This window comes from Arvicanthis niloticus, chromosome 2, assembly GCF_011762505.2.
Source record: "Arvicanthis niloticus isolate mArvNil1 chromosome 2, mArvNil1.pat.X, whole genome shotgun sequence".
Taxonomy (NCBI): Eukaryota; Metazoa; Chordata; class Mammalia; order Rodentia; family Muridae; genus Arvicanthis; species Arvicanthis niloticus.
The window spans coordinates 103,333,710-103,358,782 of NC_047659.1; the positions used below are offsets into that span (position 1 = coordinate 103,333,710).

The 25,073-nt window shown below is 43.3% G+C and overlaps 1 protein-coding gene across 4 annotated transcripts; it reads right to left on the minus strand.

Moving 5' to 3' along the window:
- Positions 1–297: 297 nt before the first annotated feature.
- On the minus strand, positions 298–24,968 carry LOC143441435 (uncharacterized). Of its 4 annotated transcripts, XM_076929799.1 has the most exons (7): positions 24,829–24,968; positions 23,726–24,340; positions 22,997–23,057; positions 20,794–20,823; positions 15,327–15,433; positions 10,957–11,139; positions 298–8,265 (listed from the first exon to the last, which is right to left on the minus strand). In XM_076929799.1, exons 3-7 carry the CDS (start codon positions 23,020–23,022, stop codon positions 8,249–8,251), a joined length of 363 nt encoding a protein of 120 aa, XP_076785914.1. In that variant the 5' UTR covers positions 23,023–23,057; positions 23,726–24,340; positions 24,829–24,968; the 3' UTR covers positions 298–8,248. The 4 variants fall into 4 exon arrangements, 3 of the variants coding, with proteins under 3 accessions (XP_076785914.1, XP_076785913.1, XP_076785915.1); XM_076929798.1 differs by lacking the exon at positions 23,726–24,340; XM_076929800.1 differs by lacking the exons at positions 298–8,265; positions 23,726–24,340 and having other exon boundaries at positions 10,474–11,139.
- Between the last annotated feature and the right edge of the window lie 105 nt (positions 24,969–25,073).

Sequence of the window (25,073 nt, forward strand, 5' to 3'; positions counted from 1 at the left end):
AAAAGTTTTCCTACATTGTAAAATGACCTAATTAGAAAACAATTACCACATAAATATTTTATTTTCTAGGCAAGTACCCTACCAATTGAGCCACATCTCTAGACTTCCACATATGTGTTTTAAGTAGGAGGTCTAAAAGAAAAGAACTTTCCTTCTACAGCAGACCTGACAATTACATCATCCCAAGCCAGGAAAAAAACCATGAGGATGCCGTCTGTAGCAACTGTTTATTAGTAGGACATTTAGTCTGTCTCAACTTTTTCTGTGGTGACATTTGTACAGCTTCTACTTCCCTATTCTCATGACAAGGCCACATTGTCAAAACTCTCCCTTCTTGCATCACTTGGCTCATTAGCTCTAACAAAAACAAAAACAAAGGAAGGGATAGGCATGGAGGGGAGGGGCATAGAGGGGAGGGACGTGGAAGGGAAGGGAGTGGAGGGGAGGGGCATGATGAGGATGAGCATGGAGGAGAGGGGCATGGAGATGGGCTTGGAGATGAGCATGAGGAAATGGGCATGGGGGATGGGCTGGAAGATGGGCATGGGGGATGGGCATGATGGGGAATGTCTGTGATACTAGCACTTAAGAGGTAGACCCAAGAGGATCAGAAGCTGAAGGTGATCTTTTGATATACAGCAAGCTGGTCTGGGCTACATGAGACCTTGTAACCCTCTCCCCACTATGATGTGAGAGTGGTTGATATACATCTGTAATTCCAGCACATGGGAGCTAAGGCAGAAGATCATGAGTTTGAGCCTCAGCTAAGTAGCAGGTTTAAGGCTAGCCTAGGCTGCATAGACAGACTCTTTTTTTTTTTTTTTTTTTTTTTTTTTTAAAATTTACAATGTTTTTCCTGGTCTTGTTGGTTTGTTTTCCACCTTGGTGGTCCTGTACTCAGACCCTATCAATTCAATCCTCTCCATCAGAGCTTGTTCTTGAGTACATTTAAAACCCCTGCCGGGGGCTGGAGAGATGTCTCAGCAGTTAAGAGCCTAAGTGTTCTTGCAGAGCAGCCAAATTCCATACCCAAAACCCATGTCAAGATGGAACACAATTGCCTGTAACACCGGTTCCAGGGGGACCTGGAACCTTTGGCTTCCAGACACTCACAAGCACATAGCCACAGACACAGGTATAATTAACAATATTAAAAATCCTTTTTAAAATCATAGATTGAACTCCAGCCCTTGTCCAAAGAGCTTGGACTTGAGGTCTGGTCCATTTCTCCCTGAGCAGCACATCCTGTGAAGATGCTGTCTGAACTGGAACCCCGATTTCCAGTCCTTTCCATGTCTACATCTTGAAGCATTTCCCCCATTTTTCTTAGTACTTTCAGCAGCTAAGATTTTAAAGTCTTTGCTACACATTTTTTCTTTCTCCTTAAAGTAAATTGATTAGTTAATTAATTATGTGTGTGTGCGTGTACATGTGTTTTTGTTGAGACAGAAATGGGTGTTCCCTATGCAAGAGCTGCGAGTGTTTTTGACCACTGAACACCTCTTCAGCCAATTGAATTTACTTTTATGCAAGGTGAAAGACATGACTCAGGGGAAATAACCCCAGGGATTGACAGGATACATGAAGTTAAAGAAATGCTATACAACAAAGGAAACCACCAGAGGAGGTAATGAAACTTGCAAACAGAGTGGGAAGACAATCTCTGAGGGCTGTGTTTCTGACAGGAGACTAACTAGTGTTTTCTGCAGGTAGGAGTCCAGTTGTACCAGATCTGTGGGGCTGTGGCTTGTATGTGGGCGTGGGTTCTGTTGGGCTGAGTTGTGAATCCCGAATGTCTGTCCCTCAGGCATCTGGCATGGGGATATCTCAGTCCGAGGTCCGGTGGGGGCATATGGGCTGGACCTGCCTGCAGCCAAAAGGGAGGAGGGCGAAAGCTCCGGTGGCACCCTGAGGGGTAGATGAGAGACTCTTGGTCAAAGCAACTCACTTTGCTGGGCCATGGCTGGCTTGACTAGCTTGCTTGAGTTGACAGCCTCTCTGTAGCCTCTTTGTGGTTGAGAGGTCCTCTGGCAGGAGATTAGCTGGCAGCTCATTGGTTAGAGGCCCCCTCTAAGGTTCTCCACAGTGGGCCCCAAAGACACGAGGAAGTCCACGGTTTTAAAAGGTTTATTGTCATGGTGGAAAGTGGATGAAGCTGTACCCCATGTTCTCAGGGTGGGCCTGAGGTTAAATACCTTTTGTAAGGAGGCGGGTCTGGGAAGAAATGCTTAATTGGCTACACCCTCTGGCCTTTAAGTATCTCATTAATATTGAGATCTCTTGAGGCTCTGCCGCCTGTAGTCATGCCCTCTACCTGTGGAGGGGCTGGTAGGGGTGTTGCCCTACATGACTGAAAGGAGCTGATCAATGGAAGTCTAGGTGTGGAAGGCCACTGAGGGGGAGGGGCTGGAGAGCACCTAGAGAAGCTTCAACCAAAACAAACTAGGTGTGAAAAGCCAGAGCAGCCCTTGTATGCTAATCAAAAACCTTAAAACTGTAAAGAAATGGATACAGATGCTGGGTCTGGTTGTACATGCCCTTGATCAGCACTGGGGAAATGATAGAAGGGTCTGGTCCAGAGACTGTCTTAAATCCCTTTCCCTCCATCTACACAAAAGCACTTGGCAACTTTTAGCACAGCCTGAATCTAAATATAAAAGGAGGAAGTAAAATGTTTTCCAAACACACCCTGTAATTTGCAAAGTTGTCTCTTTTCAAAGAATATAGAATTTCACCTTTTACATAAGGAGTATTCTTTCCTTTCCTTGATCTGCCTCTCTCTTCCTGGATCAGCTTGTATTTCTTAAACCTCAGGAACATGAAAGAGGTCTGTAATCAAAACTGCCCTATTTCTACAACTGTTCTCAGCAGCACGGGGAAGAGAGTCAGCTGAAGCTGCTCTCTGAGTGGCACGATACAGACTGCTCTAAATGACCAAAATAAGCCAAAAACACATGTGTGTGTGTGTGTGTGTGTGTGTGTGTGTATGTGTGAAGGCTACATATCCTGTGTACATTCTGTTTCCTACTTTTTGGAAACAAAAATCTTGTGTTTAAAGCTGGATTCAAAGTGTCTAAATTCAGAGTAAACGATGAGCTATCACATTCTGCATAAGCTACTCAGCACTCTTGAAATTCATCAGACAGATTCTCCAGTAATACAATGGCAATAATAATGGTGTTTACTGCACAGGCTTGTTAGGAATCTCCAGTGAATTCATACTTGACACAAAGCACACATATAACCTATAAGGAAAACATTACCATGGTACCTAGCACACAGGAAGTTTTGATTATTCTTATGTATATACCTGTCTGCGTGTGTTTTCCTTAAAGGCATCTTAGGGCATGGGGGTCTGGAGGGAAAGGATTTGTTTGGCTTTTGCTTCCAGGTCATAGTTCACTAATGGGGGAAACTAGGACAGGAACTTGAGGAGGAACTTGAAGCAGAAACCACAGAGGAATATTGCTGACTTACTTACAGGATCGTACTTAATTGTCTTTCTAATACAGGCCAGGAACTCTTGCCCAGGGAATGATACTGCTCACAGTGGTCTGACCTACAACAATCAAGACAAATACTCCATACGCATGCTCACAGCCCAGTCTGATCTGAGCAATTCAGGTGACTCTAGGTTGTGTCAAAGTGACACTGCAAGCTAACTAGTTCAATGGATTATATGTTTCATTAAAAAAAAAAAAATACTCTAGGGCCAGTGAGATAGTCCAGAGGGTAAAGGTGCTTGTCACAAACCCTGAAGACCTGAATTCAGTCCTAAGACCCACATGGTAGGAGAGAACTGACTCCTACAAGCTATCCTCAGATCTCTATACATGTTGGCCAGAGAACCAACACATCTGCACACACATCCCACAATAAATAAATGCAAATAAAACTAAAACTACTGCAGCGTAAAAATTATTTGATGTTTTCAGCTCTAGACCAAACATCAAAGGACTAGTTATGGTTCATGTAGAACTCTTGTTCCTTTAAGGAGGCAATTTAAAGAAAATAGAGTCTTCATATGTGTAAATTAGCCACAAAAACATGAGAAACATTATAATAAACAACATTCACACACACGTTTTCTTTACTTGAGTTAGGGTCTCATGTAGCCCAGGCTAGTCTCAAATTCTTCATGAAGCCCAAGCTGGACTTAAATTCATGATCCTCCTGCCTCTACTTCCTCCATGCTGGAATAACAGACATGTACCACCAAGCCTGACTATTGAGAACAGTTCTTGTTTTGTAGCTCAGGCTGGTCTTGAACTCAGAATCCCCTTGACATTAGCTCTAGAGTGCTAAGCTTGCATCTATGTGCTATCACAGGCAGCTTTGAGCAGCATTTTCCATCCCTTTGAAGCACAGTGTATTTAACTAGGACATTTGAATTTGCCTGAGAAACTGAAATGAAATCATTGGTTTACAAATTGAGAAGTGCAGAGACAGGCTGGCTTCAGAGCGAGCTGGACAAGTATAATTAGAGCCAGTAGGTCAAGTCTCATGACTGTATCTTGCCTCCCCTTTCCCATAAGCTTTTCCCATGATTTTCTCACAATGTATGAGTAACTCAGAAGCCACAGCATGCTCTTAGTTTATATCCAGAGACAGAAAATGGCTTCTGCTTATCCTTTCAGGAGTGTAGGAAAGATTCTCTCATTGTTTCCTGGCCCTAACTCAGAACCAGTATGGTCAGTACTGGAGGAGGAGGAAGAAGAGGAGGAAGAAGAGGAGGAGAAGGAGGTAGGCTTTTCCTAGTATCTTAAGCAGAAGATTAAATGTGAAATAATTTGTCCTAAAAATGAATCCCTCTGGGAATGCAGATGTCCATCCCGGGAAGCTGATTTTGAGATAGTCTTTGAAGTATAGACCCATTAGGGAGAGTGACCACTGTCTGGGAGAAGAAAGGGAAGAACAGGGGCTGAGTAGAAGCTGAACTATATGGCAGTCTCACCAAGGGCTCCAGCCACCGTGGTGACCTTTCAGAGGGGTCTTGATGTGAGTAGAGTATCAGGGAGTAAGAGAGGGATCAGGGGCTAGGTCTCTATTCCCCATGCCCTGATGGTCCAGGTGTAGTCTGTGTGATACTCAGAAAGAAAGGAGGAAGGAAGTTAGGAAGGATGGATAGCCCCAAGGGATGACTGTTTTTTGCATAAGGCATTCCACTGTCCACTGATAACATTTCCAGTAACTAGGAGAAACAGTGCTCCCAGCCTGAAGCGGAATCTTGGCAGTATGTTAATAACCAGAAAGCAGCTATGGAAAAAGAGAAGTCACCCAGGTTTGTTCCCTCCAATATTCTTCTTGAAACTCCATCTGCATGATGCTGAGAAGTGAGACCAGGTGGGACCTTAAGGAGTGGCCAAGTAGCTGCCCTCAAGCTGAGTATGGTGGCGGAGGCACACCTGTGATCCCAGTACCTGAGAGGCAAGCAGATATCAGGCTAAGCAGTGAGCCTGAGCACAGTATTGGTTACATAAGACCATTCTCAAAAAATGGGGAAAGAAAGGAAAGGAGAGAGAGAGAGAGAGAGAGAGAGAGAGAGAGAGAGAGAGAACTTTGAATTCCCAGTCCTTCTGCCAGCCTGTATGTGTATGTGCTGGGCTCACTAGGTTTTCTAGGGAGTAGCTCTCCTCCAGGTCACAGCACACCCTCCCTTGACACATGACACCCTGTGTTACCTATGACCTCTTCTAGTAAGAAAGTCATCATAGATCCATGGGCAAAATCAACTCTCCTTTCGTCATAATTTACCGAGCCTCTAGCAATAGCAAGCAGACCAAACAAGGCCCAAATCTGAGCTCAGCTCTTTTAGAGACCATTGCTCTATCGTCTACCTTGTTGCTATTTCCATATACTTGCTCCTGGAAGGCATTTCTGGAAAGAAAAACAAACAATCTCTAAGTGACATTTGCCCATCCATGTGTGTCCTATGAGTAACTCAGAGGGCTGAATGCAGAGAGGAAGCAATGATACACCTCATTGGGCAGCTAAGGAGACAACATGTCTCCTTAGAGTCTCACCAGGAAACTGTCCACTCTGAACAAATGAGAATGTGAAGAACTTGGAAAGATTATAGAGAACTCACTTCCATGATGAATGTTTTTGTAAACAGCACAGACAGCAAGAAGAACAGGCTGTGAGCAAGAAGGTTATGAGGCCGCGTGTGGTGGTGCTCATCTTTAATCCCAGCATTTCAGAAGCAGAGAGGAACTCTGTTAGTTTGAGACCACCTTGGTTTAAGACAGCAAGATCCTGCTAAGCCAAAGTGAGACCCTGTGGATGAGAAGAGGAAGAGGAGGAGGGAGAGGAGGAGGAGGAGGAGGAGGAGGAAGAGCAGGAGAAGGAGAAGGTGCAGGCACAGTGTTGGCTGCAGCTCTCAAGATCTCCTTTTCTAATATGATGCAGAATCCAGAGGGCTCGTATGACCCATTGATGGTCATTGCCTCCTTCCAGCCAGGATGCCAATACTAGTGACAAAATGAATAAAGTCCTACAAATATCAAACTCATTTTTTTTTTCTTCACGGGAACAGAAGCATCAGAGTTGAGGACAGAAACATACTTGATGAAATGCTTGCTTAGGTTATGCATGAGACCCTAGGTTGAATAAGGCAAATCTACCTACAATCCCAGCACTCAGGAGGATCCGAAGTTCAATTCTCATTTATATAGTGAGTTCAAGGCCAACCTGGGTTATGTGAGGCTGTCTCAAAGGAACAAACAAAAGAATTTTAAATAAAAATAAACACAAGCAGCAGAAGAAAAATACCTAAATGCTGGCAAGATGGTAATGGCACTAGCCAGGCTCCTGGGATTTGATCCCTGGGACCTACAGGGTAGGTAGAAGATGAGACATGACTCCCACAGGCTGTCTTTGGACTTACACACGCACACACACACACACACACACAGAGAGAGAGAGAAAGACAGAGAGACACAGAGACAGAGACAAAGACAGAGAGACAGAGAGATAGTGAGACAGAGAGAAAGAATGTCAGAAACAAAGAGACAGAGAGACAGAGAAAGAGAGAGACAGACTAAATGAATAAAAAATTTAAAAGAAGCAATCCTCCTCCCAGCTTTGAAACACCCTAAGTCAAATGGAAGTTGAAACCAGTAAACTATTTAATCACATCTGGTTTCTATAGCAACAGCCACATACACAGCTTTGGTGAACAAAACTGAGTAAGATCAGCTGCTCATGTGAAATAGAAATTGTGTTCTGTTCTTGGTTCATCGGCATCTCCTTTTGGAACATTAGGTACAAAGGATGCAACACTCTGTATTTTTCTCCTTGGTGATCACCAGACTTCACAGGGATCTTGTCAGCTCCTTGTTTTTGGTGCAGAGCTCAGGAGTGTGGGAGGAGACACATTGTAAGTACTCTAAATAGAAAGAAAGCCATTTCAGACAGTTCCTTATCCGCCCATGGGTTTTTCTCCCAGGCAGTCATGCCTTTTTCTGTTGGATTCGGATCTGAGACAAATTCCCTAAGTACCAGGCTATTTTTAGAGGGACTTGGGAGAGGAAAGAACTCAAAATCCACCTAAACTTAGATTCAGTTCTCAGTTCAGAGTGTCTCTTAGGGATACAGTTTGCACGTGCACAAATATGCCACACAGATTTCAGACTCCTCTCCCTCTAGGCTGAGACCTCAAAGATGAGAAAAAGCACTATCCAGCACAAGCTTCGGGAGAGGGGGTGAGATCCATTGGCTGGATAAGTGTTCTGGGACGTTATGGGGCACAGGCCTACAGGTGAAGGGGAATCCCTGGCCTGAAAGAATAAACTCAGCAAGATTACATCAGCAGGCAGCAAGGTGAAAGGCCTCGTAGTGGACAGGCAGAAACAGCGTCTGGGCTTTCCCCCAAGAGCAACAGGAAGTTGGTGATCAAGGAAGTCACACAACTGGAGTTGCAGTGTAGAAAGATGACATTCAATCCTCAAGACTCCGAGACAGTCCTCAGTGAGAGCTCTGCTCTTCTCTTCCTCTGCTACAAATCCCATCTTCTGCCCAGCTGCCATTCCCTCAGGAGTGACAGCTTCTATCTGGGTAACTAGGGAGCTCCATGCTGAGGCCAGAGAGAAACTGCTCACTGCTGTGGACTGAAGAGGGCTCGAACTCCAAGGCTGAAGTCCTATTACCAGAGATATTTAGAGATATAGGCAGTAAACTTATAAGGTCCCAAACGATGATTCTTCATCTGGCAGCACTGCGGGCCTTAAGGAGTGAACTAGGGCTCTCTCTAGTTGTATGAAGACCCTAAGGAAAAGCACACAGCAGGAATGTGACCATCTATAAAGCCAGGTCATGTAGCACCCTGATGTCAGACTTTTAGCTTCTAGAATCCTTTGTTCGTTACCTCATGATATTTTGTTATGATTATCCTAACAGACTGTATTAAATTTTTATTACACTTAGCATTTATTTATTTGTTTACTTATTTATTCACTCCCTGCATGTGTGTGTATTCATGTGTACCCGTGTGCCACAGTGTGCATAGCGAACCTCAGAGAACAGCATGGAGGAGTCAGATCTCAACCATCACATGGGTCCTGGGATTTGACCTCAGGTCTGAGGTCACAAAATAGCTCAGAAGAGTTGGCGCTCTGCTTTTATCATGTGGATTCCACGGACCAAATGCAGGTTGTCAGGCTTGACAGCATGTGTCTTTGTCCCGTGAGCCATCTCTCCTGACCTGTATTAGTTTCCTATGGGTCTCTCTGACTAAAATATCTGACCAAACAACCAAGGCATAAAACACTCATCTAGGCTCACAGGTTCAAGAGACCCCAGCCCATCATGGTGGAGGAAAGCATAGTGAGTGAGACCTTAGGACAGCAGCTCCCACATCACGTGTTCAACCAGTAAACTGAGAACACAGGCAGAAATCAGAAATGGAGACGACACTTGAATGCCCACCATTAGTGATATGCTTCCATCAGCCAGGCCCACCTGCTACAACTTCACAGTTTTCAAAATGGTGTCACAAGAGCTGGGGTCAAGCCTTCAGAATGGAACATTCAAATTATAAGTCACTGACTTTCTAGACAATAAATAAATACTTTTATAGAATTTCTTTCCTTTATAAACCTGTATAATATTCCAATGTATGCTGTGTGTGTGTATCCAGTCCTTCTCCCCTGAGGCCAATTAACTTTCCAACCATGGTTAAGCTTGCTATACCAGGCATGTGTTTTTTTCCTATGGAGTAGGACTTAAAAGTTACCAAAAAAGTAACCAAAAAGTAGTTGGTTACCCCCAAAACATTCATGCCACTATTGCATCTATGGGCATATTTGCCATGCTGGTTATTACTATGGTTCATACCACTCACAGTTGGGTAAGATTGTGGATGACTTTTGATGCCCCGCCCCGCAAGGGCCTGCATAGTACCTTCAAGTACTATGAGAATTAGCCAGCAAGGAGTAAGCTTCTTGGCTGATACCAACTTGACTTCTGTATGTCCTGTAACCAATGTGTGTGGTGTCTTCAACAATATGGTCTTACAATCTAGCTCACGCCAAGAGCAATGGCAATAATCTGTATTGTTTTTTTTGGGGGGGGGGGAAGTCTCTGGGGTACCCTTGACCACAACTGTGAAAGGAAGTATCCCATACTTGTCACTGGACTGTTTATTTGTCAGCCTATGACTTCTGGGATAAGTCCCCTGCGTAGTAACTCTTTTATATTGACATACATATATATGAATATATATGAAGTTTCTAAAATAGCAGATTCCCATATGGCCTTTTCAAACATCCTCAGAGTTAGTCATTCCTCCCCCACACCTATCCTCTGCCCTATCCTCCCATCCCTCCCCTCCTTCGACATTATTCCCCTTCCCCCTCTACATAATCTGTTTTCTACTGACCCCATCCCTTAGGATTGTTCTCTTCCCTCCCCACCAGTGGTTCCTTTCTAGTTTCCTGGATTCTACAGACACTCCATCTAAGTGTTCAAATCTAAAGATTCAATGCTAAGATCTAATTATGAGTGAGAACATGTGATGTTTGTCTTCCTGGGTCTGGGTTACCCCTTTTAAGCAGTGTATTGATATATCAGTGACATTTCCAGGGGACAAGGGTATGAGAATTTGTTTATATTGGATCCTAATTCTCCTTGGGGGTGGGGGGATCTCAATACATAGCCCTTGCTGGACCACAATTGCTTTTTAAACTAGGTTATCCCCAAACTTGCAGAGATCCTCCTACCTCTGCTTCCTGGGTGATCAACAGTCCTAAACCACCCAGCAAAGGTCCTGAGTCTCTCTACCCCTCTTTACTCATACCTTTGCCACATCACAATGCAGCCTTCCAGAAGGAAGGAAGAGTACCTTGTGTGGGTGGGGGAACATCTATAATCCCAGCTCTTAGGAGGCAGTCAGGCAACACAGTGAGGTCTACCCCTGCCTGGGCTGTAGCTGAGACCCTGTGTCACATACACACACACTAATGTGGAAGCAGGTAGTGATGGGGCATTTCACTTTTTTGCGCTCTTATGATAATGACTGTACAGTCATCTGACTTGAGAGTGAAACTCTGCTTCAATGGTGTGTCCTTTTCCCACTGTAAATGCCTCCATCTTAACCTTAGTGGGACAAACCACACAGTTTTCTAACAAACTCAGGAGCTCTGTTATTGTGACATCCTCTTTGAAAACACAGGAAAGTTTGTAACTCAGTTCTTAAGTGCCTGTGGCAAGACAGCAAACGAGACCCATGAGAATCAGGGCCTCTGGCAAAACTCCATAAGCCAAGGTGAGGCCTATGCAACCAAAGTCTTGAATCCCAGGGGCATAATCATCTGTTTCCATCACAAGGGATAGCCAGAGCCATCTAGGGTGGAGGATCCTAGTGGGAGCAGAGCCTTCTCACTGCAAAGGGGACACCTTGTGCTCTTCAGAGAATCATCCAGTTGTCACCTTCATGTCAAAGAGGCTGATGCTACCAACCTCTGCATTTCTCCAGACAGCCTGAGATGGAACCCACACTTCCTTGATACACGACAATGACCTCATGCTCCTGAGTGTCTTGAACAGTTCGATGGGTCTTCAGGGATAATCTGATCAGGGAATGTGACCACAGCTCAGTAGTAGAACATTTGTTTACCATGTAAAAGGGCCTCGGTTCAATCTCTGAAACCAAAAGAAAAAAACATTGTCATAGTAGTGTATATCTGTAAGAGCTATTTATATATTCTCAGCACTCAGAAGGTTGAAGCAGGAGCCAGCTGGGGCTAAATAATGAGACTATGTCTAAAAACATTATTTTTGATAAAAAAAGAGATAGTTATATATAAGAGACTGGGGTAGGTCTTGCCTAACATGCATGTATATATAAGGGCCATTCAATCTCCAGTATATAATACATATATACCACACATATATATGTATTACAAATTATACCTATTTATATGTGAACCATATCTATTCTTATATACAGTACTTATGTAAATTATTGATAGAAATAACAAAAACATCAGCAATTTGGGTGTTCTTTTTTTTTCCTTCTTTTCATGCATGTGTGGTATGTGTATGCAATTTGTATGTGCTTACATGTGCATGAGTACACAGCTGTGTGCAGGTACACATGAAACCCCAAAGCTAATGTTAAGAATCCTCCTCAACCAGGCAGTGGTGGCCCATGCCTTTAATCCCAGCACTTGAGAGGCAGAGGCAGGCAGATTTCTGAGTTTGAGGCAGGCTAGCCTGGTCTACAGAGTGAGTTCCAGGGCTATACAGAGAAACCCTGTTTCAGAAAAGAAAGAAAGGAAGAAAGGAAGAAAGAATCCTCCTCAATTGTGCTTTCACCTGAGTCTTTTGAAGCATGATCTTTCAATCCAACCCAGAGCTCCCCATTATCAAGATTAGCTCCCCAGGCTAATCTTGATAACCAGCTTGCTCCAAGGTCCCTGGGTCTGTCTTCCAAGGTTGGGATTACATGCAAGATGTCACACCCACCTGGCATTTACATGAGTTATAGAGATTCGAACTCTGGTTTTCTTGCTTATATGCAAATGCCTTAACCACTGAGTTATCTCCTCAGTGCAAATTAAAAACAAGAACAAACAACAAAGCAGGTAACATATTAGTTATGTGACCGACCTTGAATTATCTATATAGATTAGGCTGACCTCAAACTTGTGAGAATCCTCTCTCTGCTAAGGTGACACCATAACCAGGTTAGACAGTGTTTCTTCCTCCTCCTCACTTTGTGTTGGTTTTAGATTCAATGTCACTAAGGATGAACTTTTGACCCTCCAACTTGCACGGGCATCTACCAGCACTTCCCATTTACTCAGTGCTGGGACTTAAACCTAGGGATTCATGAATGCTAAGCAAGCGCTCTCCCAACTGGACTACAACTTCAGCCCTACATCTCATTTGTGTTTGTCACTACTGACAACTTTTCTATAGCAGAGTTATAGAATTTTTTAACCAGAAAAGAATACATTTTCCTTAAAAGTAGAAACAAAGCTTCATTCAGAAGCCAGAGAGATAACTGACTATTTTGGTGTTGTAAAAATTAAACATGTGTAATAGGTAATATTTATAAAACTGTGCCTGGTCTGGCTTGTTCCAGGGCAGCCACCATTTCCTGCTGCTCCTCGGCTCTGACCGGGGCTCCAGCTAGCTAGATGTGCAGGCCCGGGCACCCACGAGATGCCAGCATTGGGGATGGCTCTGCCAATCCATCACCCTGTATCCACAAAGCTTGGCTGACAATACCCACCATCCTCGTGGTACCTGGTAGAATGAAGACTCTTAAAACTTATGGGTTATCCATTTGGGTTATATATTTGGAAATGCTCAAATAACAAGATGCCCGCACAATTAAAACTGTTACCCAGAATCTAACCTTTTGATAAGTTGTTACCCAGGACTGCTCTCAAAACATCTGCAGTTGTCGGTGGCTGCTAGCCTCCTTTCTCCTCCCGACTCCTCACTCCGCCTACCTCTCATACAGCCCAATCACCGAGCTGTATTACAAACATAATGGGAAAATTTCCCCGCTACAAACATGATCTGAATCAAAAGACAGGCAAAAAATGCATGTAAAAGGCAAGACAAGGCGTCAGTTGGAAATGGTGGTGCACACCTTTAATCTCAGTACTACAGAGGCAGAGCTGGGGGTATATCTGAGTTTGAAGCCAACTTTGTCTACATACTTTCAGGCTACCCGGGCTACACAGTGAGAGACTCTGTCTCAAAAAAATAAACAAATAAAAAAAAATTTTAAAGGAGTTTTTTAAAAGTAGACTTAAAGATAGAGATTTATTGTTATTAATATCATTATTTTAGGGACGATAGTGTCCAATACCTATAAGGATATGCACTGTTAGTAGAGCTGAAATCTGGCAGAGCCTGTGACAAAGGAGTTTGGTGGTATATGTCAGTACTTTAAGGACATGACACAGCACTTTCAAGTTTCATGATGTAGTCCAAAGATATAGTTACTCGTATAAACAGAGGACCAAGTACTAGACGGGGTGTGAGTCACAGGCCGCAGGCAGCACCACGCCTTGCCTGGGAGAGTTGCCTATGTGAGCTATGACCCACCCATTTTACTGACAACATTTAACACCTACAAAGAAGATTTGAGCAGACCCAGAGGCAGCAACAAGATGGAACATGACACAGAGGTAATCAACAAGGACTGCCAATGCTGAAATCATGTTCAGAATGTCCTGGTTATTAGGTCCTGGTGAAAATGATAAGAATGTGTAAGAATCTATGGTGGTGCACACCTTTAATGGTAAGGATGTGTAAGAATCCATGGCGGTGCACACTGTTAGTCCCAGCACTTAGAATACAGAAGCAGGCAGGTGCCTGTGACTTGGACTACATAGTGAGACCCTGCCTCAACAATAAATAAACACAGATCACTAAAAAAAACCCAATTTTGTCAGTGGGAAATAGGAGGGCCAGGATGTTCAAAGCCATCCTTGGCTATATTAGGAATTATAGATCAACATGGCCCATAGGATATCCTGTTTCAAAGAAAAAGAAAAACAAACTTTTGCATAACAAGCACAGATTCAAGGCCTTAACATTAAAAATAATGCATGTGGGGTTGGGGAGATGACATAGTGGGTAAAGCACTTCCCATACAAGAGACAGCACTCGAGTTAGAATCCTCAGAACTTACAGTAAGTTGGATTTTGTCTGTTATCAGTGTCCCTGTGACAAGATGGGAAGTGGAGGCACAAGAATCCTTGGAAGCTTCTGGGCCAGCCAGTCTGACACACACAGCCGGGAACAACAAGAGACCCCGTCTCGAACATGGTGGAAGGTGAGGACCACCACCTAAGATTGTTCTCTGATCTGCAGAATTGCACCATGGCACACACATGCCTGAACTCAAACACCCAAATAGATACACACACATCATATGTATATATTCATATACTCATATACAATATAAATATAAAGTGTTTTTTAAATTCATTTGTTATTTTTTAAATATGAGGCTTTACTATGTACCCCAGGCCAGCCAGGTGACCTCAAATGATAATCCTTCTGCCTCGGTTACCCAAATGGTAAGATTATATTGTGTAGTTCCAGCAGTGTTCATTTCAGAGGAAGGGGGTGGGGTGGGGATTATGACAGGAGGACAGTAGATTCTACAGCTGTGTTTTTTTTTTTTTTCACTTTTGTAGAGCAACAAATGTAACTTTCATAAACACAATGAAAAGCAATATACATCCCCACTTTGAGACAAGTTCTCCCTCTGTCATTGGCCTTGGACTCACTGTGCAGTTTGGAACTTACGGAAATCTTCCTGCTTTAACATGCCAAATGATAGGGTTACAGATGAATAGCGCCATATCTGGCTGCAACGAAAATATTTTAAAACCTCCACATAATAAGCATACACATGTCTGTCCACCTGCATATGCTCACACCCACATCTGCATACCTTCACAGCTGGGCCTTGGACAAGGTAATACAAGGTTGGTTCTAGGTTCTAAGACAGAGAATGGCAAACATGCAGATGTCTTGTACCTATTTGTTGCCTACATAGGCAACTTCCTCAGGAATATGGAAACAATTGTGTTTAGGGCTTAGTCACAAGGATGATGTGTACACACAGGTCTTGGTTGTATACAAGCATACTCTCAGTTCTGAGGGGGTGGGGAGGTAGGCAGGTAGGTCTTGAGTTCCAGGGAAGCCTGGGCTACATACTGAGACCCTGTCTAAAAAACCTCAGAGCTGGAGTACAGCTTAGAGATAGAGCACATGCCAGCATGCACAAGGCTCTGCCTGTGCTCTCCAGCACCTGCAATAACAGTGATAAAGGCAATGTCCTGCTTCACACTCACCTTCTAGCCTGAGCCACGCCCAGGTTTCTCTCCTCAGGATCCTTCTCACTGTATTGCATACTTCCCACTGCCTCCAGGCACAGAGGACAGACCCACGGAGGCTGCTCCTGTAGAATTTGTGTCTTTGTAAATGATCTGGTGAAGTGCAAGAACTGTCCATCCTGTGCAACTAACCTTGGGTCTCAGATGCTACACTTGCTTTAGATTTAAACAGCCTTAACACAATAGCTTCTGATTTATTTCTTTAATTTAAGAAATAAATAAAACTGCAAATACAGCTAACAATGCTGTCTCTCCCCTGCCAGATTTTCTCTTCGACTTCTTTTCGTAGACATTTTAGCCTCCTGAGCACAGTATGGTCCTAGATCTGCCCACATTTATATAGGCTTCATTCAGGTCCTGGCAGGACACAGACAATAGAAAGAGAAGACTGTTTAATAAAGGCTTCCTGAAAACACGGAGGCTGCAACAAGAGAACACACAATAAGTATGAAATCTTTAGGGAAGCAACAAACAAAAATGCAGAACCCAGAGAGGCCTGCCACTGTACAGAGGGTCACCTGACGGCAGCTGTGTTTTTCACGGAATTAGCACTGCTTCTGCCCTCAAAGCCAGGCACTGTTACAGGAGGAAGAGGCCAGAGGCCACGGGTCTCCCTCTTTCCCTCCCTCTAGATTCCCTCCTACCTGTGTGCTCTGTTGGATAAAACAGACTAAAAGAAGAGGCAGAATCCAGGCAAGGTGACACACACCTGTAAACCTAGCTTCCCAGGAAGCAGAGGCAGGGGGATTGAAAGAAACTAGGAACACAAGAGCATCCTGAACAATGTACTATGGTCTCATTTCAAAAGTCAAACAAAAAAAGTAAATAAGTGGGCTGGAGAGATGGCTCAGTGGTTAAGAGCACTGACTGCTCTTCCAGAGGTCCTGAGTTCAGTTTCCAGCAACCACATGGTGGCTCACAACCTTTTGCAGTGGAGTCTGATGCCCTCTCTTCTGGTGTGTCTGAAGAGAGCAATGGTGAATACATAAAAAAAAATAAAATAAAAAATGAAACAAAAAAAAAATCAAACAAGTAAATAAAGCCAGGCAGGAAAGCTTATAATCTTAGCACTGAAGAAGGGGAGGCTGGAGGATCACAAGTTTGAGGTCAGCTTGGCCTATAAGTCTTATCTCAAAAATAGCAATCAATTAAAATTAATTTAAAAAAAAAAAAAAGTAAAGGTAGAAGGAAGGGAGGTGTTGATGGTTTCCATAGGGCTCCCAAGGCCAGAGTGTTGGGGGTTCAGGAATCGCCTCACAAAGCACACAAACAGCGGTCTCAGTCAGAAAGAGATAGTGTATTGAGCATACACCCCAAGACTGATCCATCAGAGTCACAGTCTAGACTCAGGAGCTAAGGCTAGACCTTGAACAATTCTCAGGGCCAGCGTATAAAGGAAAAACACACAATGAGCTCATACATAGCATGGCAGGGTGGTTGACCTGACTCAAGCTATTCTGGCTAGCTAAACAGTTCTTTGTTTTTTGTTTTGTTTTGTTTTCAAGACAGGGTTTCTCTGAGTAGCCCTGGCTGTCCTGGAACTCACTCTGTAGACCAGGTTGGCCTTGAACTCAGAAATCCGCCTGCCTCTGCCTCCCAAGTGCTGGGATTAAAGGCGTGCACCACCACTGCCTGGCCAGATAAACAGGTTTTTTTTTTTTTTTTTTTTTTTTTTTTTTTTTTTGGTTTTTTTGAGACAAAGTTTCTCTGTATAGAACTGGCTGCAGATAAACAGTTCTAACTGACCATTATTCTGATTGGTCCTAGGTAGCACTTATGGTTGTGGAATTTCGTAAGATTAACATACTGAACATAACAAGGTACCTGGTCAGCATGACTCTGCTCTGAGTCAATGACTGGGAGGCATGGAACAAGATGGCTACAGCTATGCTAGGGGTCAGGCCTCAACACAGATAGGTGGAGATAATGGGGAAATTGTGTTCACAACACACAGCATTGTTTTCATATTTTACAGATTGATGTGTATCACTTTTACTCTTGGCTTTTTCAGTTTACTTTCTTCATTCCAGGTTGTGTGTGTGTGTGTGTGTGTGTGGTGTTTGCAGGGCTGAGGATTAACCTAGGACCTCATGCAGTGGTAGAGGCAAGGGCTCCACCACTGAGCTACTTTCATTCTACTCTTTACTTTGAGACCAGATCTCACAAAATTGTGCAGGATAGCCTTGAACTTACTCTGCACCCCAGGCTGGCTTTGATATTTTAAATGTTTTGTGTATGCCTGCCAAATAGGTGGGATTGCAGCCCGTACCACATCCCCAGCACCACTTCATTTTTGACATTTATCCATGCTGAAAACCTCAGGACTAATTGACATGTCCATTTATCTCTGCCCTCGTACGGCATCATTTCACTCTCCTAAACAGGCTTATGTGCACATGGTCCAGTTCATATGTATGAGAATCTCATTTGAGTGCACATGTGCACACATGCACTTATGCATATACAGAAGCACACAGATAAACCTGTTTGTGCATGTTTACATATATGCATGCGTGTGTTTCCTTCACCTTTCCTCTCTGTAAAATTGCTTTCTATTGTAATATTTCCAACTTTCACTTCCCTAGTTGGGTGTAAAAGTTCTCATTCCTGATTCTCCTCTTGCACCACCATTGCTATTATCCGACTTGCAAACCTTGCCAATCCGAAGGTTTTGAAACTGTATATCCTTTTTATTTGGTTTCCCTGCTCAAGTGTGCTCTTGACATCCCCCTGCCTCGCAAGCTCCAACAATGACTGTGAAAACTCGCCAAAGGCTGACCAGGAAGCACTTGGGAAAGCTGCTGGCCCCTTTACTTGGTTTCTCTGACCTCCAACTCATATCCCCTGAATGCCAGAAACCACACTGGGTGTTTCATGCCAATCCATTTCACAAGAAGAAACTCAAAACAGGCTCAGTCTCTCATGATTTCTTGTCACATTTGAGGAATCCTGAGGAAGCACAGGCACTTTTGGAATTCGCTCTATAGTTTTTTTTTCCATGTGAGAAAAACAACAATTGGAACAATGGGTGTTAGAAAGTTTGTGTTTGAAGTATTAAAAGGTATAAAAGCCTCTGTGTGGGGAGGGGGAATAATTATGGAAATGATTGAGATAATAAAGACTGGCCATCTCTGGGGAGGTCATGAGAATCCCAGGTCTGAGGTGTCATGGGTGGGATACAGACTTATTGTCCTACATAATTGATGTTATTCTTCATTTTGTCATCATCAAACAGAGGACACGATCTGATCAAAACTCAATTTACATGGTTTTGTCATCCTAGAACATTGTTTCAACTTGCCATTTGAGGATGATTGAATATTCCCTCAGTGAGTTTAGGTTGGTGTAATAGAATAGATTAACAGGCTGGCTTATAGACAATAGAAGTACATTTCTTACAGTTCTCAAAGCTCAAAAGTCCAAGCTCAAAGGGTAAAAGATTTGGTGGCTTCTGAATCAGAACAACTTTTTTTTTTTGACAGGGTTTCTCTCTGTAGCTCTAGTTGTCCTGGAACTATGTAGACCTGTTGGCTTTAAACTCAGAGATCTGCCTGTGTCTGCCTTCTTGAGTGCTGGGATTAAAGGCATCCTGTCCCCAGCCACTGCCACCACCTGGTTGAAATGTTAAATTTTTAACAAATATCCAGCCATACAACAGGAAAATCACCTCTGTAAACTAATGAAATAAAAAATGCCAGGACAATGGAGCTGGAGAGATAGATGGCTCAGCAGTTATCACTGGCTGCTCTTCTAGAGGACACAGGTTCCATTCCTAGCCTCCACATGGCAACTCACAACCACCTGTAACTCCAGACATACATCGTGCACAAACATGTGCGTAAACAAAATACCCATATAAATATGTGATTCCTAAAGTTATGTTTTAAGTTTAAATTACTGTGCGTAAGAAATCTATAAAACATAAATGTCTCTAACCTGTAAGTCCTACTTGTAGTGGGAGATCTTTAAAAAAAAACAGCGAGCAGCTCGGCTCATTCCTGAGCCACAGCCCTGTTGGTGCTCTATGTTCCCTCTCCAACATAGCACCAGCTAGCCATGAGCTCTGGCCTGGGACCCATGCAAACCTGTCGTGGCCTCTGCCTTTTCCAGCCAACTCTGTGAACTCCATGACTGCAAGCATAGCCTATGGTTCAACTCTGCCACCCTCATAATGCTCGGTTAATACCCAAACAATATCCGCCATGCTCATGGTACCCAGTAGAATGAAGACTCTTTTTTTTTTTTTTTTTTTTGGTTTTTTGAGATAGGGTTTCTCTATGTAGCCCTAGCTGTCCTGGACCTCACTCTGTAGACCAGGCTGGCCTCGAACTCAGAAATCCACCTGCCTCTGCCTCCCAAGTGCTGGGATTAGGCGTGCACCACCACTGCCAGCCGAATGAAGACTCTTAATACTTAAATATTATCCAATGGATTTATATATTAGCAAATACTCAATACACAAGATTGGAATTATACACAATCGGAATTATAGACCCAATATCTAACCTTTTGATATGAATAGCTACCGAGACTGCTAGAGACACCTTGCTTCTCCCCCTTCCTCCTTTCTCTCCTCTCTCCTCCTCCAGACTCCTGGTTCCGCCTACCTCTTCTACTGCCCAATCACGGAGCTCCACTGCAAATACAATGTGGCAGGAAAATTCCTGCAACACCTACTTGCCCAAAGGCTGATAATTTCCTGGAATTCTGGGCACTGTTGTTAACGTAAGATACCAAACTGTGTATTTTCACTTCTGTAAACAAGCTTGGTTACCCAAACTGTAACAGGATGCATGTTTGATCACATATAAGGTGGGAAGTTCATAGGCAGGAAGTATGCAAAATTTATCCAGACTAATGAGTCTCTGGGTGACCCCACACCTATAACACATAAAATTAATAATTAATTAACATTTTAAAATTAGTAAAGCATTGACATTTCTTTCTCTCTCTTTTTTTTTCATCAAACCATTCCTATGTATTTATTCACTTAATTTTGCAACACGATTGCACTCTGTTCCTCCTAGTAGCCTAGAACTCTCAGCTATCCTCCTGTCTCAGCCTTCTGAGAGCTGGGATACAGGCATGTGTCATTTAGCATGGCTGAATTTTTTTTTAATTTAATTTTGATTTTGTTTTGTTTTTTGAAACAAGATCTGTCTATGTAATCCTGGCTGTTCTGGAACTCACTGTGTACACCAGAATGGACACAAACTCAGAGATCTGCCTGCCTTTGTTGTGATTAAAGGTGTGTGCCACCCTACCCATCTAAGATTTTTTACTACAAATAATTCCTACTACTCTTTTGGTTAGAGAATCCATAGTGGATGAAGGCTAGCTGATACTCTGGAAAAGAAGGACAGACAGCTATTTGAAGAAAACTTAAGAGGGAACTGGGAATGTAGTTCATTGATAGAGTACTTACCTAGATAATTGTAGGCTCTGGGTTCGAACCCTACAACAACAAGAACTGGGTGTAGTGGCACATAATTATAAAACAAGCACTGGAAAGGTGGAGGCAGAAGAACCAGAAGTTCAAAGTCATCCTCAGCTACATTACGACTTTAGGCTAGCTTGGGGCACATTAGACTTTGTTTCAAAACAAACAAGCACATATGTAAAACCTTTAGGGGATGGGCTGTATAGTGAGACCCTGTCACAAAACAAATTAAAACAAAGTTCTACCAACAAACAAGACACAAAATACCTTAGGCCAATCATGGCGATACCAACCCATGATTGTGTTTTTGGTACCTGCAGCCTTGGAGCCTTCAGCAGAAGCATGTCTATGAAAGGGTCAGTAGGTGATGCTTTCCTTGGTCCTGATGACCCTCTTGCCTTCCTTCTTGAATCATAGCCAGACTAAGATTTCTGGGATCTTGTACATTTGAGAGAACAGCTCATCATGACTAATGAGTGTAGGCTTAGATTTTTCAAAACCTACATTACTTAGGGTTCTTAAATGCTTCAGCCTCCCTTCTAGCCCACTGACCAGAGGTAGGGGAGAAAGAAGGTTAATGGGAAAAGAGGGTTGTGGACCTGTTTAAAAGTAGTTCCTTGGGGCAATTCCCCCACCAAGGGTCAAGATTCTATAAATCTCTCTCACCTTTAATCTCTCCAACATTATAAAACTTTTATGCAAATCTATTAATCTCTCCAACCTGGTCAAACTTTTGTTCACATAAAGGCCCCCGGGCATTCCCAGAACTTGGTCATCTGGAGCAGCACCTCTTTGTCACCTCTCTCCCTTCTTAGATTCTTTTAAATTTAATCAGTCAAGAAAGATGGAGAGGTCAGACCCCAGACATGGTGAGGCTGTAAGGGTGGGGATGCATAATAACTACCTGGATCACACAAAGCCAAGTAAACTTCCTGTCTCTGGAAGAGCAGCCAGTGCTTTTAACCAATGAGCCAACTCTCCAGTCCTATTCTTTGTTTCTAATTTATGCAGCCTAAACCTGCCTCAAATTTGAGAACCTCCTATTTCAGCCTCCCATATATATGTTTATGTGTATATATACACACACATATACACACATTACACACACACACACACACACACACACACACAATCAAGGGCTAACTCAGACATTACTGGGAATGCAATCACAATCCCATCGTGGGTAAGACCCTGTCTTGAAAATCAAACCCTAGAAAAAGAATGAAAAGAGAGCATAAGGGAAAAGACATCCTCTTTTTTCTTCTTTTTTTTTTTTTTTCTTTTTCTTTTTTCTGTAAGTGTGGTGGCTTGAATAAAATGGCTCCCACAGAGTCACAAGGAGTGACATTATTTGAGTTGTGGCCTTGTTGGAGGAAGTATGTCACTAGGGTGGGCTTTGAGGTTTCAGAAGCTCAAGCGAGGCCCAGTGTCACTCTCTCTTCTGCTGCCTGCCAATCTAGATGTAGAACTCTCAGCTGTGTCTCCAGCACCATGTCTGCCTGTGCACAGCCATATTTCCCACCATAATAATAGATTAAACTTCTGAACCTGCAAGCCAACCCCAGTGAAAGGTTTTCCTTTATTAGAGTTGTCATGGTCATGGTGTCTCTTCACAGCAATAGAAACTCCAACTAAGACAGTAAGAATAAAGTAAAATATGGCTATTATAGAAAAACAAATAGAAAAAAATAAAATTACTCAAAATTCCACAACTCAGGCATATTTTTTGCAAGCAAAGAATACATTATGACTTTTTTTTTTTTTTTTTTCGAGACAGGGTTTCTCTGTGTAGTCCTGGCTGTCCTGGAACTCACTCTGTAGACCAGGCTAGCCTCAAACTCAGAAATCCGCCTGCCTCTGCCTCCCAAGTGCTGAGATTAAAGACATGCGCCACCACTGCCCTGCCACATTATGACTTTTATACTCTAACATTGTATATATAAGTTCTGGCTGTTTAGAGGGATCGTAATCCTATTGTTGGCATTGGCAGGATGTGGGCTATATAAACAGAGGTCCCCCATGTAGTACTTGACTTCTCTAAAGAGAAGAATTCCAGCACGAGCCAGTATGAAGCAGAGTAGAAGTTCATTAATTAAAGGATTTTTTTAAGCATAGATTTAAGCACAGAGATGGAGGCACTCAGGGAGTGAATATACAGTCGGCGGTGGCTTCTGAAGTTACATCTCACCAAGTTGTAGAGGAACGGGCGTGCATTGGATGGCAGGCATTACAGTCCGTAAAGTAAAACCCTAGGGCACGAGTTGCAAAGGAAGTTAGTATGTCTTTACTGTAAACAAAAGTTAGCCTTATTGTAACAGGGCATCTGACCTTAGTAGGCCCCCAGACCTAACATGACTGACTCAGTAACTAGCATTCAGACTGTAAAACTCAGCAGGTGGACAGCACCACCTGCTAGAACTGAAATATAGACCTAATGCATCACAGTCCATAGTTCTGCAAAAGTCTCCAAATGTGCTATCCTTACTTTTTGGCTTCTGTAGTCCCCGCTTCTAGCTAACCATTCTTGTTAACTGAAGTATGTTAATTCAGTTTTTGTGCTTAAAAGCCCACCTTGAGAAAGGCTCAGGATCCTGAGTACCTAGTATAGTTGCTAGATGACTAATAAAGACGTTTTTATTAGCTTAATCCCATGTCTGAGCAGTCTTCTTTAGTGAATACCCACAACATCTCTGGAGGGTCCACCAAGATTCCAGAGACCAGACCTCGAGACACTGGGAGTCACAGAGTCCCTTGGAGTAAGGAAGGGTGTGGTAGGCATGGAACTCCTAGGGGGTGCACAACCTGAGAAATTCTAGGTCCCCATGGCTTCCTTTCATCAATTGCTGCTTAATGTTTCAGGGGAGTCTGACACCTCTACTAGATATGGAAATAAATTAGAAAGTTGCCTGTCTGTTACCTTTGGAGGTAAGTCTTGTTGAGTGCCTTCTGTTTGGACACGTAGGAGATGTGAGTAATGGCTTCTGATCCAGGGTCCAGAACCAGAATTATGTGAGACATCACTGGATTCCACTTATCACTGGATTTTGTTCAGGTGTGATGAATGTGTGGTGGCCACTTCTGGTTGTCTTTACTGTATGTGTGCGTGTGAGCGTGTGAGCTGTCAGTTTTATGTGGTTTTGTCAGGTTTTTATGTGTTTTTTTTTTTCATGTGTTTCTATCATTTGTTTCTCTGTATTGACCTGTGGCTTTCTCTTGTGTGAGATCTCCCTGGCTTAAGCCCTGTGCCTTCTTCTGTTGGGGTCCTGAATCCTTTTGCCCCTGTCAGGTTGCCCAGAGAACTATAGCCCCAAAACAAAATACCTCTACTAGTCAATCCTACTCCTGGAGTGGGAATCCTTGCTTGTCTTGTTGCTAGACTCCTGCTTATGGCTGGGGTCAGTCCCTTTGTGGAGATGGGAGGGGCTGGGCTTCTCGCCTAGGGTTCCCTACCATCTAAGCAGGCAAGCAATTCCTGTGCTTAGTGACTGCCCAAAGCAGCTCCAGGAAAGGGGGAAATTCCCATGGGCTGAGCCTGAAAGATAAGAGAATGTCACTCCTTTCTCTTTCATGAGTTATGTCTTCTTTTCAATCACTGATGCTTACAATTGGAAAACTCAAAGCCCACCATTCACAACAATCTTTGAAAAAAGAAAAGAAGAACAGAGAAGAAAAGAACAGAGGAAAGGAGAGGAGAGGAGAGGAGCGAGAGGAGAGGAGAGGAGAGGAGAGGAGAGGAGAGGAGAGGAGAGGAGAGGAGAGGAGAGGAGAGGAGAACTACCCCTAGGCTAGGCAGGGAGATCACTGCTAGACAATGCACTCTGGACAGAACAAATTTTCTTCTCTGTCCAACAGTGACCAAAGAGACTTTAAACAATTTCACTAGCTCAGCTCAAAAGGTGTTTAACAACAGAGAGCTGATTGTGACAAGACCTTTTGCATAAACAGAAAGTCACTGTCACTTTCTATGATGATGAAACACAGTTAGACTTAGAGATACCCAATGAAATATTGATGTCTTACCCTCTGTCAGAAAAATATCTTCTAGCTGGAAGTTCTGCCTTCAATCAAAAGATACAGTTAGGCTTTCTCTCAGACTGACATAAAGGTTTCCCAAGGGTATGGGAGAGAAACCAAGCTCCCAGGACTGGCCCAACCCAAAGCTTCCTCCTGTAATTGTTCAACTAGCCAGTTCAGCTACTCCCATTCAGATTAAATAAGATCCAATGACCCTGGGAACAAGAGGGAAAATTGTAGTCCTCTATGTT